Raw genomic sequence first — 15,926 nt, 5'->3', positions numbered from 1 at the left:
TTTGTTTTCGCTGGTATATTTTGTGTTCAGTGCATTTTCTGATCGGAATGTTCTAATGTTCTTTTTGTGGAATTTTGGGATCGTGGAATGTTAGTTCCTTATGATGTTAAAGCGTAGTTTGTTGTAATAAGTGGAATTATAATGGCAAAATTGCATTGCTTAACAAAATTTCGTGTGGAGTGGTTGAACCAGGTGGACATTAATTGTACAAATTTTGGTGCATGGTGCACTAAAAGAAAAGATTTTACCGCTTTTTGCTATTTTTGCAACTGTTCAGTGCTCATAAGCAATAGTGCATTTTCGCAATTGAGGCTGCATGCTAAAACATTCAAGCATAAAGAAAACTCTGAAAAACGTCAGAAGGATCCTTCTCAAGCTCTGTTTGTTCTTAATACAAGTGGTAAAGGGTTCAGTTTAGATATAAAATCAAAGAACAGTGGAATTAGTTCTTGGGTCATGAGTGGGAAAGAATAAATAAAAATTATCTTTGTTCAAATTTTGTTTAGATATTTAGTCTGTTAAGTACACTGTTTTTTCAAAAATTATTCTTTCAACTGCTGGAAATTCATTTCAGATGTAAGTTATAATTTTGTTTGAGGTTTTTTTAAAAACAAAATCATTGATAAGAATAACTAAATAATATATGATATGTATTATTTCTTTTTTCATAGCAAAATTATTCATATAATGTGTCCTATATATGTCCTATATTTTTTGTGGAAAATGTCCTATATGTGACAAGTCAGTCACTTATACCCTTGCAATTATTTTATTTTTTAAAGTCTTTTTTTTTTTGGTTAGGAAGTTAGGAAATTGTTAGTGTGTGTTTTGTTTTTGAGAAAATACTAATTTTCAATCAATATCACTTATTTTTTAAATTAATTTTCAAAAAACGTATTTCAATGGTTACCCCCCCCCCCCCCGGTCGTATTTGAATTTGATTCTGTGACGGTTCAAGTCTAAGAAGCAGAAATTGCATATTTTTGCTATGCTATAAATTTAGTATGTTACATATTTACATATTTTTTCTGAAATACGTTTTAAAAAATGCATCTTTAAACAAGAAACTTGTCCTTAAAAAGTAAAATGAACTCCTGAAAAACTCCTTAAAAACTCCTTACTTTTAATTTTAAAAGTTCAGTATGAACCATGTTTGCCAATATTTTTTGTTCACAATAAACTTGTATTTCAGGTATCTAGTCTTAGATGAAGCTGACCGGATGCTGGATATGGGATTTGAACCTCAAATTCGTCGAATCGTACTGGAAGACAAAATGCCTGGAATTGGTGAAAGGCAAACACTGATGTTTTCAGCAACATTTCCAAAAAAGGTCCAGGAACTTGCAAGAAAGTTCTTAGATAATTATATTTTTCTTGCTGTTGGTAGAGTTGGCTCGACATCAGAAAATATAACCCAAAAAGTTGTGTGGGTCGAAGAGCATGACAAGCGATCGTTTTTACTTGACTTGTTAAATGCTGCAGGATTAAGAAATGGTAATGCTGGTAAGTAAATTAATTGTTACTTGTGATGAAAAGTAATCTCAACTCACAAATGCAAAATCATATTATTTTGTGCACATTTTATATCCTGATCTATAAACTACTCATTCATGTCCAAATATTTAAGAATGCGTGATGAGGTTTTCATACTTTTTGTTTCTATTTTGGTATGTGTGTTAACTAGAAAAGACTCAATTTCAAGCAATTGTATCTTTTTTACAAACCAAACATACAAAACAGTATATGCAACATGCATAGTACTTGAGTGGAATGCTCAATTGGTTGAGAAATTTTATTTGTAATTGAATCCCCTTTTGGCTTACAGGGGCCTAAAAATCATTTTTCTTAATTTTGATGGGCTATAAAAGTATAGGGTAAACAAGGTATATTTTCTTATTGGTGTAATTTCAGTGCCTTTTATTTGCCTCTGGTTTACTGAAATTCTAGAAAAGTAGAATTTTTTTAAAATTTGCTTATTAAACTTGGAAAGGACATAATAAAGAAGGTGTTAACACTAAAGATGAGAGGTACATAGCCTTTACTAATCACAGGAAAATGGTTGAACATTAAAGTGTATAAAAGTATCACACTGCATAAAAACTCCACTGTTCTCTGGAATTTGTTTTCCAATCCCAGAAAATACATTTGCCCCAAGCTTTTTCCAAACTACTCAAGTGGTCAACATGTAAGTATTGCTACAAAATCAGGCATACCGCCTCTCACCCCAGTTCAAGGAGGGTCTTCTATTTTGCGCATTTGTTCCATGTTAGCTTTCTTATTGCGGGAATAAATAGGTGAAAGAATGTTCATAGGCGACTGTTGAATAGGAAATGTGGCACAACCTTAATTTGGGCTAATTTAAAGCAGCTAAAGCAAAGGTCAAAAATTTTGCAGAATGTTTTCTAGTGTTCATTTAATTTGAATTTGCTCCTTTTTTTTGCTATACTATCAACCTCCTGTTAACCACAAGAGTGAAGTGCATTGCTCACTTTGGGAAACTCTATTTAAACTAATGAGTTATCTATCCTTAAAATTTCTGTGATTGAAACAATACATATTTAGCATTTTAAGTCTAGAAGTATCTAGATTAGCTAGCTAAATTTACAAATTTGATAACCATTGTTTCAACCTTTTCTAAGAAGATAATATTCTAAGATAAGGTGACTGAAACAAAAAGAGATGCTTTCGTTATGATAATAATGCAAGTTTTGTGTCTGTTATGCGAATTGTTTTGAAATGATACCAGGAGCAAATGCTATAAAAATTTAGAATGGAATGTGAAACAACATATATTGTTTGCTTAGTTTAGAAGTACTTTTCAGTGATCCTATTGACTAAATGAATAACAACATAATTATGTGAACCCTTCAGTTTGATGTACCCCTAACTCTTAAACTCAAATGACTATTTATATTTTTATATTGTATAACCCAAAAGTGATAAGCTACAGTGCAATATTATGATTTTTCAGCACGAGACTCTTTAACACTCACCTTCGTTGAAACGAAAAAGGGAGCTGATGCTTTGGAACACTTCTTGTTGTCTGAAGGTTATCAAGTTACTAGTATACATGGTGATCGATCGCAAAGAGAAAGGGAAGAAGCTTTATGGAATTTCCGAACTGGAAATACATGCGTTTTAGTTGCTACAGCTGTGAGTACCTTTTATGTATTCCTTTCTTTTCTTTTAATATGTAACTGAAGCAATATAGCTGTGACATTTTTTCTAAGAGCGATTATACAGTTAATGTTTTATACATTGAATCATTGAAACCAACAAGGCACTTAACCTGATCATCTCGGATTTTCATGAAACTTTCAAAAATCTTACTCTTTGATAGCTTAATTTTTTTTTTTTTTTTTTGTAAATAAAAAAAATATTATTCATGGTTGATGAGTTATTGATATTTGAAACTTATTAAAAAAGAAATTTTTTATTTCTTTTAATTTGGTAGCAATGCTTTAAAATGTTATAACTCAAGCTCTATAAGGGCTGAAGTTGTGAAATAGCTCATTATGAAAGGAATCACACGCAATTTTATACGTAACTTCAATACTTTTCATAAAGAAATCTTTGTTCACAGAACTTTCCAATTTCATAATATTTAGAGGTATTAATATTGAAAATGTATATGTGGTTTTAAATCAGTTTTAATGAATGCATCCAAAATTTTCAGAGTAGGACAATGAACTATTCAATAATTACAGCAAATAATGTAGGACAGGTTTTTTTTTTTTTTTTTTTTGCAATTTTTTGATAAATTCATGAACGGTTTTAAAAATCTTTTTTGCAATTTTTTATTTATTTTGCAGAGAATACATGTTCTGCAATGTATTTTAATAAATATATGGCAAGAAAACTTTGAGTCAGACCATAAGTAGTTCTAGCAAATATAATGTTACATACAGAATTCCACAAAACTTTAACTACTAGCTTTAATTGTAAAGGAACTTTCCTTAACTTAACCAAGTATAGATTGAGATTAAGGAAGTTCTTTATTCTGTTCTTGATGACATTGGTGAAATATTGCTTGATAGGTGGTGCTGCAAACTGAAAATATTTTACTTTTTCACTTTGCCCCTCTATTTCATTTTCCCCACATTCCCCTACTTGTTTTGATACTTTAAGTTTCATGATAATATTGATAGTTTCATGATAAATCTAAGCAACAGCCATTGAGTAACCACCTACCTTAATGGCCAATCATTGTCTGAGCAACAGGTAAGTTGTTTTAAAAGATTTATCTGTTTACAAACATAGAAGTTTTGTTAGTTTACTTATTTATATTATCTTCATATTAAATTACGAATATCAAAGTAAATAACACTGCAAGAGTGAATTTTTTAAATTCAAGGTTTGTAGAGAAGTAATCTGTATTTCCCAGAATAGTTTTTGGTGCTTTTTCTTCTATCTTGAAAAATTTCTTGTTTGTAGGTTGCAGCGCGTGGACTGGATATTCCCAATGTTAAACATGTCATCAATTTTGACTTGCCAAGTGATGTTGAAGAATATGTGCACAGAATTGGTCGTACTGGCAGAGTCGGGACAGTGGGTAAGAACTTATGCATTTTTCCCCTGATATTGGGGAATTTTATGGAAATACCTAATTCAGGGTTTCCGATAGAGCGAGAGACTTTCAAAGGAAATCTCACTCAAGAAATATTTTGATGTGGGACTTTTTTGCAGTTTTGTCATATCTGTTAAATTGAATAACAAGATTTAAAAAAAAAAAAAAAAAAAAAATTTAAATTTCACTCTAATTTCAACAGTGGGTGATATTATCTCACCCACAATTTTTCCTCGAATGTGAACCCTGACCTGACTAGTAGAGTTAAAAGAATTTTTTACATTTGTACATGTTTCACTTATAATTAAATCATTTGACTAATAATTTAATATTCTTACCTTAAAGCTAGTTTAATACATTCAGAAAAGCAGAATAGAAAAATCAGAGAAATTTCCTGCTAAAAGCACATTTTGGGAAAAGAAATTTATGCAGATCTTGTTCAATGTGCTTTATCTTCTGCATATTTCCATAAATGAAATCATTAATTTTGAAAGGCTTCAGTTATTTTTAAGATTTGTGGGTTTTCTTTAGTGCACAAAAATTTAGGAAAACAACAGGTATAAAGTTATAAAAATGTTCCAAAACCTGATTAAAAGTTTTTAAAAACATTGGTATCTTTTTTGTTTATAAGATACAGTGTTTTGGTTTTGATTGCAACACATAAGATATAGTTGCAGCATACTGGGGGGGGGGGGGGGGGCTTACCAATCTACAAGTTCATCCCAGCTCATATCAAGCATAGTCATGTTTACTTACTACTCACTGGAGCATCACCAGTAAGAGAGCCCCATATTTAACTAAATAGAATCTGGAAAATATCATTATTTTTTAAGTCAAATTTTATTTAAAAATTCATGAAAATATGATCCCATTGAGATCCCAACATAAAATTTTGTACAAATGAATGTAAAATACACAAGTTTTTGGGAATTTTTTTAAAAAATCATATGTTTTCTGAGAAATTTAGATTTTAAATTCAAATTTGAATTTTTAAAAATTAAAATTTTTACAAAATTAGTTTTGTTGCATAACATATTAAACAGCAACTAATGTACTTTAAAATGCTTTTTACCAAATCTTTCTATCTATATTTGATGCTGAGTTATTGTCCATTTTATGTTCATCAGCCATGAAAAAAACAGGGTTTTTCCAAAAATCAAAGTCTCATAAATAAAAAAATAAAAGAGATAAAAATCTAAAAATTTGGACTTTTAATTACCTTGAAGGGTACAATCGACAGTAGCATAACTAGGGGTTGGCGGTAGTGGCTCTCGCCAGGGGGGCAGCATTTCGATTGATTAAATTTTTTTTTTTTTTAAAAGGTGTTTTTTTTAATTACAGAATTTGAAAAATGCTTTTTAAAAAATTTAAAAAAACTCTGAAGAAAAAGAGCTACAGGGGGTATATATAATTTATTTACTGAGAAGGAACTTTGGGCATTATTGAAAACAATTCTAAAAAAGAAAATAAGAAAAAAATTTACAGTGCTGCCTCCCATTTGTCGACTTAATTAATCGAAATGTTCCAAAAAAAGGGAGGTCACAATGACCTCTGGTGACTTTCCATATGGGGGCCCCTGGGGGGGCACAATTCCTTTAGTTCGCCACGGGAGCAAGACCCCATACTTACGCTACTGACAATCGATGAGCCAAATTTCAAAGAAATCCAAAAATGTGATGAAAAAACTTAGGATCACTTGACATGGAATGACCTGCAGGAAAAAATCGGTTATTGTAAAAGGGTTATTCATAAAGTAAGGTCCAAATTGCTGTATCCAATTGAATATCTCGCCTACATTGAAACGCGCATGCATACTGACTCCCGGCATGCCTTGTTCATCTAACGACGCCATTTGCATTGGTAATGATGCAGTGTTCTTTGTACAGTGTCAGTTTAGAATGTTTAAAACAATTGATCGGCTCGCCGTGTGAAAAACGATCGATCCGGTTTTTGATTTAGACGTGCAATACAGAATAAGCAATGTGAGCTGTCGTCTGGGGTTTTGTTACTGCATGACAATGCCAGACCCCATTCTGCTATTGGCACTCAAAATATGATCAGATCTTTTGGATGGGAACAGATCGACCACCCACCGTACAGTCCAGACTTGGCGCCGAATGATTTTCACTTGTTCCGCTACTTAAAGGAGTTTCTTAGATGCAAGCATTTCACTACAGATGACGAGGTGAAAGAAGCAGTTCAAGACTGGTTATCCTCACAGTCGGCAGACTTCTATGACTTGGGCATACAAAAGCTTGTAGAACATTATAATAAATGTTAAAACAAATATGGTTGTTATGTAGAAAAATAGATAAACATGTAACAAATTAAATAAAAAAAGTTTTTGGGAAGATCTGTTTGTTTATTTTTTATAAGAAATCGGACCTTACTTTACGAATAACCTTCGTAACTACAAAATATGGCCACTTAATTAATAATTGTAGATCGCAAAATGTTTTCCTCAAAAAATCTGTTTGGGTATTAGCAAAGGGCGACGTTTTCCCTGTGATTGTAAAAAATAGGTATAATAATAAACAAACAAATAATGCAAGAAAACTTGAGAAAAGAATAGTGTTTTAAAAATTTAGTATGTGAGCATATTGCTTGTAGTTAGCAAAATTTATAAGATGTAATTTATGTATTTATTATCAAAACAGCGTAACTTTTTTACATATTGAGATTTTTGAAAGTTGGCAACTACAGTTAGTACCTCTTTTAAGGGACACCTCTCAATGAGGGACATTTTTTTTGGCCCCAGTCCCTTTGAAAAGGGACCTCCTTGCATTTGCCTCTCATTAAGTGACTCTTACAGAGAAAAATTACACAAATTATGCATTAAAATATTGAACTTATAGGAATTCAAGGTTCCCTTTTTGTCCAAAAATTAACTGGTAAGACTTTGTCTTGACATTAAGGCTCTTCTTTACCGCTCCGCAAATTCTGATTCAGAAAACACGAAATTGGTGGCAACACAGAGGGTGTATCTGGGCGGGTCTAACATGATTTTTTTTACACTGCTAATTGGTCTAATTTCATGATGGACAGCGTCGATCACTGAGTTGCTGAATGGACAGCTATAAATCTAAAGTGTCCTTTTCGGGGTTTCCGTTTCCAGAGGGCAGAAGAGAGTATCGCTTTCAAAACAAGTTTCCCCCAGCAACCCACGGGGATAACGTGCTCAACTTACGAGGATATTAGGGGGGGGATCGTTCTTTCTTCCTTCCCTTTCTTTTCTCTTACTACTTTTTACATTCTCGGAAAGTGTTGATTTTCTCCGGGACAATTCCTGACACTTGCTCTTGAAACCGAATTCGTCATTTCCTTTGCATTTCATGAGCGTTATGATGTAAAGTTTCAATTTTATTTTTATTTTATTTTTAGTGGTTTAATTTATTTATTTTTCAATCTATAAGTAAAATTAGTAGCTGTAGGTGGTCTTAGATTATGACTTAACATGATATAAAATAAAAAATGCAGTGAATATATGCTGCATGGCTGAGTAGCTCTAGGTTCAAGTAGGGGGTCAAAGATTTTTTCCAATTTCCTGGCGAGAAGTCACACATGTAACGCTGGAATGGCCCCAAAACAGTTTTTTGTTCTGTCAAAATCCAAATACAGTAGATCCCATAAATTTTATTTGAATTGTTTCACATGAATTTGTAAGGTCTAATATTTTTCATTTATTTCACATGGAATGACGCACATGTTTTTGAACTACATTTTCCAATTTAATCACGTGTGTCTCAAAAAGGAAACAAACATTTTTTAGTTCATACAGGTGTCTTTTTTTTTTAATGATTTGAAGAAAAACCAAATTAAAGATGACCCTTTTGAGATATTGCTCTTTGAAATTGGGACAAAATGGTCGCAAAAATGTTTTTGTGTCGATTTTAACCTTGGATAATTCAGCAATTATTTGAGCTATCAAGATGCCACTTGCATACCTTTTGGACACAACAACAGGCTACAAGCGAGGAAAAAGTTAACTTTAGAAAACTATTCTCCTTGCAGATACAAGCCGGTGATGTATGGTTGAAATTCGCAAAAATGTTATTTTAAGCCTGCTTTGGCAGCAAATCGAGAAAATTCCACCGTGCATAGAGCTTTTGCTATACTACTAGGCTCTTCTACACCAAAAGTTGATCAGGATCACCAAATATCAGTATTGTAACCATCTTAGGTCGCGAGCTATGAACGCACAAATTTGGTGATTTTGTCATTGCAGTCGCGACACGAAAAAAGAGGCTTTTACAAAACTTTGGATATTTTATGAAACCTTACGACATATAGAGTTGTAATTTGGCATAGCTTCATGTAAGTCTTATATGTAAATCCAATAAAAATTTCATTAAAATTGGAGAGGGTTGAGTGGGGACCTTGTCTGAATCTAGGACACTTGACATGGAATGACTCATCTTTGCAAAATTATTGGGCTTTTAAAAGTGAACTATTTCTATTTCCTTTATACATCATCTTAGCCGCTCATGTGATTGAACAAGTGTCCTTTTTTCAAGAATTTCCCCTCAGCCTTTCCCCTATTACCATCTATCACTCTTTCTACAAAATATTGCAGTTTACAAGAAACTTCATACAAATGTTCTTTACAAGCAGTCACTTCCCATATTTCTGCCCCCCCCCCCCTCCCGTGAAAGGTGATATTGCAAATTTGTCTTTTGACTGTGTTGCCGATGCCCCCCCCCCCCCCCAAGGCCCGGGCCCCTAGTTTCTGATTAGGCTGACATGACCTCTCGTCGGGCCTGACCAGATAAAAGTAGCAATTTAAAAACAAAACCGAAGTAACACAATTTTAAAGTTTTCTTCATAAAAGTAAAGGGTTTATAGTACAGTGAAGCACCGTTTATACGTTTTTCTTTTATGTGTTTTTATCAATTATACGTTTTTAAAATTGGTCCCTGCAAAGTCTAATACACATTAACCTATACCAATTATACGTTTTTTCGTTTGTACGCTTTTTCATACAGTCCCTTCAAAAACGTATAAACGGTGCTTCACTGTATTTGTTATTTTAAATTAACCCGTTAACTCTGATCAAATTATTGAATCTTGACTTTCATTAATAAACTAATCAACGAAACTTATGACAAAAAAAAAAAGATAAAAATAACGCTTAGCTATGCTCTCTGGTTTTATCTTCGGATTTATTTTATTTATTCATTTTTGTTTGTAGTAAGTTTCAAACCACCAGATCTAGATGCTGTTAGTCTAATGTTCTTTTCCCTCATAAAATTTGCTTTTTTTTTCATGGCGTTTTTTTTTACTTTTCGTTTATGTTTCATAACATAAATGAATTCTATTTATTAATGGAGTGTTTACATTTTAATCAACATTGAAATTAAGATAACACGATATAAATAATTTCGAAAACTTATTAAACATAATTCCAAAAAGAAAAAAAAATGCATGTTTGGTACGCATCGCAGCAGTAACAGAAGTCAGATAAAATGCGAAACACCTAAAAATTAACAAGATTATTCAATCCGATATAGCTCTTTATTGCAAATTTCAAAGGATCCTAGGTATCCCCCCCCCTTTTTTTTCATTAAAAAAATATGCTCATTTGCAAAGGATTTTTTCCTTAATTTGTCATAATATAAAAGACTACGAACTTTTAAAGGAGTATTTACATTTTAATCAGCAATGCAAATAAGATTACTCGACATATATTGTTTGGAAAACGTATCAACTAGACACCAGAGTTGAGCTCCAGAAACGAAATTATTTAGTAAGAACGGATGCCGCAAAACGTCAAAGAATGAGCCTTCTGGTCATTACTGTCGCCGAGATCCCAGTATTGTATTGCTTGTCACTTCTCATTAAGCAACCCCACCCTGCCCCCTTCAGGGCTGAGGGGAGAAAGTCCTGGGAGAAAGTGGAAGGTTAAAGGTGTGGCTAGATGAAAGGCGTGATTTTTAGAGTTTTTCGACATTTTTTTGAAAACAGCGTTTACTACACGGCGAATATTAAACGAGCAAATTGTCTCAGGAATAAACTTAAAATATGTTTTTAAAGAGAAATGTTCAATCTCCCCCGCACCTTTTTCAGTTTTTCCATATCATTTTTCAAACGTGTGAAAATAGTCGTTTAAAGTTTTAAAATGTTATAAAAAAATTTCAAAATAACCACAGAAAAATAAAGAAGCACATCTCTAGTTCTGTGTCATAGCCATTGTTTAAAACAAACCGCATGAAAATATTCCAGTAATTTCTCGTTTTATGCTTCGAATAGGTAGCAGATTTTCCGGTAGAGAAAGCATTAGCATCGAAAACCAAGATGGACAGTATAGAAAAGCCTTAACAGGCAAATAAGCAAATCAGTATTCTAAAATTCGTGCTTTTCCCTTTCATCAATTTTTCAAATTGGCTGAATCCCAGCAGATAGTGTGCCACCCATGACAAGCTTTGCACAGAAAGCTTGAAACATGATCACACTAGTTTTCACAATGTAAATTGCATGACGTCAAAAAAAAATCCATGTAACAGATTAATTCAAAATTGTAATAAAAGAAAATCTGTTACAAAACTTTGATACTACAAAATTTTTCATACTATTTTAATATTTTTTTCTACTTTGGATAGTTTTGTGTGTGTATGATGTATATATGTACATACATATAAATAAAAGAAATGTTTTCAATAATTGATCATAAATGTTATTAGTTTACGTTTATTATGAAATTATACTGGGTTTACACTACATGCATGAATTCATCTACCTCCGAAGAAGGGACACCTCAATTTAAGGGACAAATTTTCCAGTCCCCTTAGTGTCCCTTATTGAGAGCTTCCAGTATATTTAGTCAAGTTTGCTTTATGGTAATCATTCTTAAGTTACCAATGACATGATTGACACATTACTTTATCAAAACAAAATCAATGTGTAAATGTGCAGGCCTTTTATAAGTAATTGGTAGTTGGAGAATGTCTGAAAGTGTTGTTCTCATTAAGCTTTTCCTTTTAAACTGAGCTTTCAAAAAGTGCAATATTTTTGGTTTTTGTTCCATGACTTCAGAAATAGCATCATTTAATTTTAAAGCCACCATTCTGGATAATACTTTTGAGAGATCCATAATTATAATTTGTTTTAATACTTCTTTTTGAATTTAATCAAGTCATTTGTTTATTTCTGGTTCTGCTTTAAGTTTTATGCTTTCTAAGAAAATCATCTTGCTTTGCAGGGCTTGCTACATCATTTTTTAATGAACGAAATAGAAATATGGCCCTAGACCTTGTGGAACTTATTACTGAAACAAAGCAAGAACTTCCTGAATGGCTGTCTGTTTTAGCAAAAGAAGTTCAAATGGAACAGCGCTGCAGCTCTGGCTCAAGGAAATATTCAAGTGGAAAAAAGTCAGTGTTCCTTAAATGTGATATATTAATTAGTGCTCTAAAAATCCATGGTTTAATGCATTTGTTAATAGGGCTGGACAATGTAGGAATTTCTACATTGTGATGCATCATGATGTACATATATGTATAGAAGAATGTGGGGCAAAGTGAAATAGTCAAGATGACTGAACTTTTTCAAAAGGAACAACTTGGAAATTTGTTTTGAAAATTACAGTGCAAAGAGAAAGAGCATTGTATGTTTTAATAAAATTTTCTGAAGACTGAAATTTTCAGAAACTATGAAGAAGTTTGCCGCTGCTCCCCCCCCCCCCCCCATAAAAACTCTTCTTAAATATGCATAAAAGTATTATTGTAATTTTTTTTTATAATAATTTTTCAGTTTTAGAATGTCTTGCCAGCCCAAACTTTTCAGAAACAGCAACCCCAAAATTTTCGAAAATTTCAGATCACTAATATCCCTGGTTCAAGATGAAAAATATAAATACTACAAACAGATCAAGAGGGAAAAAAAGCAACACTAGTATTGAAAGTGCAAGATAGCAATAAATATTACCACCATGTGTGATGAAATTATAATAAAGAACCTATCTTTTCAATCCAAAAAGATGGGAGCAATCTCATCTTGCATTTAAAAAAGGGATAACTGAAAGCACCACAAAATTCGTGTATGCAATCTTTGTTGCTATTTTGCAAGTTAAGCATTGTTTTTTTTTCTTTTTTTGTTTTGACTAGTGATTATATGATGAACTTTGTACATCAATATATCCTCCGTTGAAGAAATATTGGTATTTCCTGCAAGTTTTGAGAAAAGTGAAAATCTTTGTTTTCTTATGATATTTCCTCAAAGATGCCCTGAACTTAAACCTTTAGGAGGGGAAGATTTTTTAATTTGACGAATGGCACTCTGAATTTTACCGCTTGATAAAATTCTGGTATCTACTTCGGTGGTTGGATTTGTAGTATCGATGCATTGTTTTAGAGAAAAATTCTAAATCTGTTTAATGATGTAGGACAGGGGTTCTCAAACTTTTTCGACTCTCGGCACTCTTTGAAGATTTAAAATTTTCTTACGGCACCCTAGTCCATCTCTATCATGTAAACAACTAATTAGTCATTATTTTCACGGGGAATTTCCCATACCTGCATACAGTTGGTGCACATATGTGCAGCATATGCAGCACAGGATCATATCCTCCTCCAGAAATAATCTGGTGTTACATTATAAGGGCTGGTGTTAATAGTGCAAACCATGGTCCTACCCTACTACAATCTACATTTCTAGGTTACCAAATCTTAACAGGAAAAATGACAGCACACAAGGGCAGTTTTGTTTTCGAAATTCGTCAACTACGTAATTTAGGTTTTAAGAACAGTATGCAACTTTTTTTTTTATTCCAGTTAAACTTCAGGGAACCATGTAAAAACAAAATTTACCGTAAACTAAGATCACTTTCTCCTTTGTTGTATATCTGGTAGTCAAAAATGGCTTTTTGATAACGTTTTATCATCAGTTAGGCATTTTGATGAGGATAAAAGAGGATCTAGGGAATTTTTGTTATGCTGTATTGAAAAACAGTATTTCCTTACTGGGAATTATTTAGCGCACTCACCTTACATATACACTGATACCACAGACACTTCACAGCACCCTTCTCCTCTTCCTACAACACCCCAGGGTGCCGGGGCACCCAGTTTGAGAATCCCTGATGTAGGATGTACACCGTTTTTCTGCAATGCATTGCCCAGCCTATTTGTTAAGCAGATGTGCCCACAAGAGAAAGCTCATGGCACAGACTGCCATTTAATTTTTTTATTGAATTTTTTTTATGGGGGGGGGATGATTTTACAGTATTTTGTTGCCATTTATGGATGGGGGTTGCTCTGTCATTTGAGGGGAGTTCTCCATCACCATAGAAGAGGAAAGGTACCCCTGTATTAAATCTACATTTTTCTCTTGTACTTGTCTCTCAAACGTTTTTGTTGTAAAAAGCACATTTCATGTTGCTTTTTTGTGTTTACTTCTTTTGTATGTCATATAAAGAAATTTGTCTGAAACTTGTTACCTAACTATTGCACGACTTCTTTATTTGCTTTCATTTCTCTTCCTTCTGTGAAAGAAAAAAGGAGAGTGAGAGTACAGTCGAACCTCCATATATCGAACTTCCACGTAACAAAGTTTCTGTACATCCAAATCCCAACAAAGTTCCATGTACGATACATAGAAAAATAATTTCTATATATCAAAAAAAACCTCTATCGACATTTTTTTCCAGACAGTCAGAGATTTCGTTCCACTTTAGATTGTTCGTGCCATGAAAAATGTAGGTTAGGGGAGAAAATTAAGTTAACTAAAGGTTGCTATAAAAGTCACAAGAACATTGGAGTTGAGGGGTGTGTGGATTGGCCGTTGTTCCATTCTGGAATTCTTAAATTCCCTCAAGTTTATTTTAAATCTTGGTTGCAACCAGTAATACAGTAAAATCAGTTTCAAGCTACCCTTTTGTCTGTTGATTATCATTCCCAGTCTTTTTAGCTTCAGTTAGTCATTCAAATTAAATAAATTGAGTTTTAACTTTTTTTTTAATTACGTTGTCAAAACAAAAATTCCTCTAATTTTGCTTATCAAGTGGAATTGCTGACGAATGAAGATATTTGAAGGCACAAAAAATGATATTTCTGGCAAGCGTAGTGTCTACTATTATGATAAAGCAGAAAGCCGTAATGAAAGTTTCGAAACTGCAATGCTGTTGCTTTTTTAGAAACTATGCAGTGCTCAGTAAATGTTTCACATTTAATTTTTAATTAAATAATTCCACTTAATCCAATCAACATATAAATTAAAAATTAGGTTTCATTCACAAAAATTAGCTGTAAGTTTAATGTTTTAGGAGAAATTAATGATTAACTAAAATTTTTTCGATATATCGAATTTTTTTCCCGCAATCTGCTTCTTCGATAAATGGAATTCCGACTGTATTTGTTTGGCATCATAGTACATTCATTGCAAGTCTAAATCCTTAAGAATTGTTTGAGGATTTTATCTCATAAATCATGTTAAATTTTATTTGTTAAAATCTGAATTTTCAAAATATGATTCAAATAGCTATATTTGAGGAAGAGACGTGCAGTTTATAAAAGATAGTCTGGACTTTTTTGGGATGCTCTCTTGCTACCAACAATATTTCTTGTATTTTACAGATATGGATCTGGTGGATTCGGATCAAGGGACTATCGTCAGTTTGGAAGCAGTCGTGACAGAAATAGTGGACCAAGAAACTCTAGTTCCAACAGTTATTCATCACAAAGTTATGGATATAGTGGAAGTCAGTACCCAAATCAATTTAGAAGTAATTATGGTGGGGCTTCATCAAATGATTGGTGGGGAAGTTAACTTATACTTTTTTAAGCTGCTCTTTGTTCAATTTCCCCAACATCTGGTTAAACTCAAATATTGTCATTGTACTGGATTCAGCGTATGTCATTTAATGTAAACTAGTTACACTGTCATTCATTATATGATGGCATTTTGTTATAAAAACAATATATATATATATATTCGCAAGTGAAATTGAACTCCAAAATTAAATTTAATTTTCCTCGACTTGTGTGAACTAAAATAGGTGTTCCTTAAATTATTTTTAAATTGTGTAATCAAACTACTTTTGTATTTGAATTTGTCAGTTTTTGAGGCTGAAAAATTATCTGAAGATAGGTATTTGTATTGTATCTGAAATTTTTGATCATGTAAAAAATTAAAGATCAACATACCTGAAAAGTTACCATTTTGTTTGTAGTGCTACTCAAGGACTTATTTTTGCACTGTCTATTTAAGTTTTATCTGAACAAAAATGACACTGCTCATCCTTAATTTTAATGTATCTCAATGGTGTTTTTCCTCTTCTATTAATAAATTAGATATGTCTATTCATAGCTGCTTTTTTATAAGAGCTTTTATTCAGAAGGAAGATCAATATTTTCAGGTTTTCTTATGA

General features: G+C 32.5%; 1 protein-coding gene across 1 annotated transcript in view; it reads left to right on the top strand.

Annotated features, from left to right (window-relative positions):
- Positions 1–15,546, top strand: part of LOC129218223 (ATP-dependent RNA helicase DDX3X-like) — a 120,021-nt gene extending 104,475 nt beyond the window's left edge. Inside the window, 5 exon segments of the mRNA XM_054852444.1 lie at positions 1,193–1,503; positions 2,972–3,153; positions 4,435–4,552; positions 11,763–11,934; positions 15,133–15,546. Of these exon segments, the coding sequence (XP_054708419.1) occupies positions 1,193–1,503; positions 2,972–3,153; positions 4,435–4,552; positions 11,763–11,934; positions 15,133–15,325 (976 nt within the window). The 3' untranslated portion in view covers positions 15,326–15,546.
- The last annotated feature ends 380 nt before the right edge of the window (positions 15,547–15,926 follow it).

Source organism: Uloborus diversus, chromosome 3 (assembly GCF_026930045.1).
Source record: "Uloborus diversus isolate 005 chromosome 3, Udiv.v.3.1, whole genome shotgun sequence".
NCBI classification, from domain to species: Eukaryota; Metazoa; Arthropoda; class Arachnida; order Araneae; family Uloboridae; genus Uloborus; species Uloborus diversus.
Note: the sequence above shows the minus strand (reverse complement) of the source record. Positions and strands in the feature narration are given on the sequence as shown.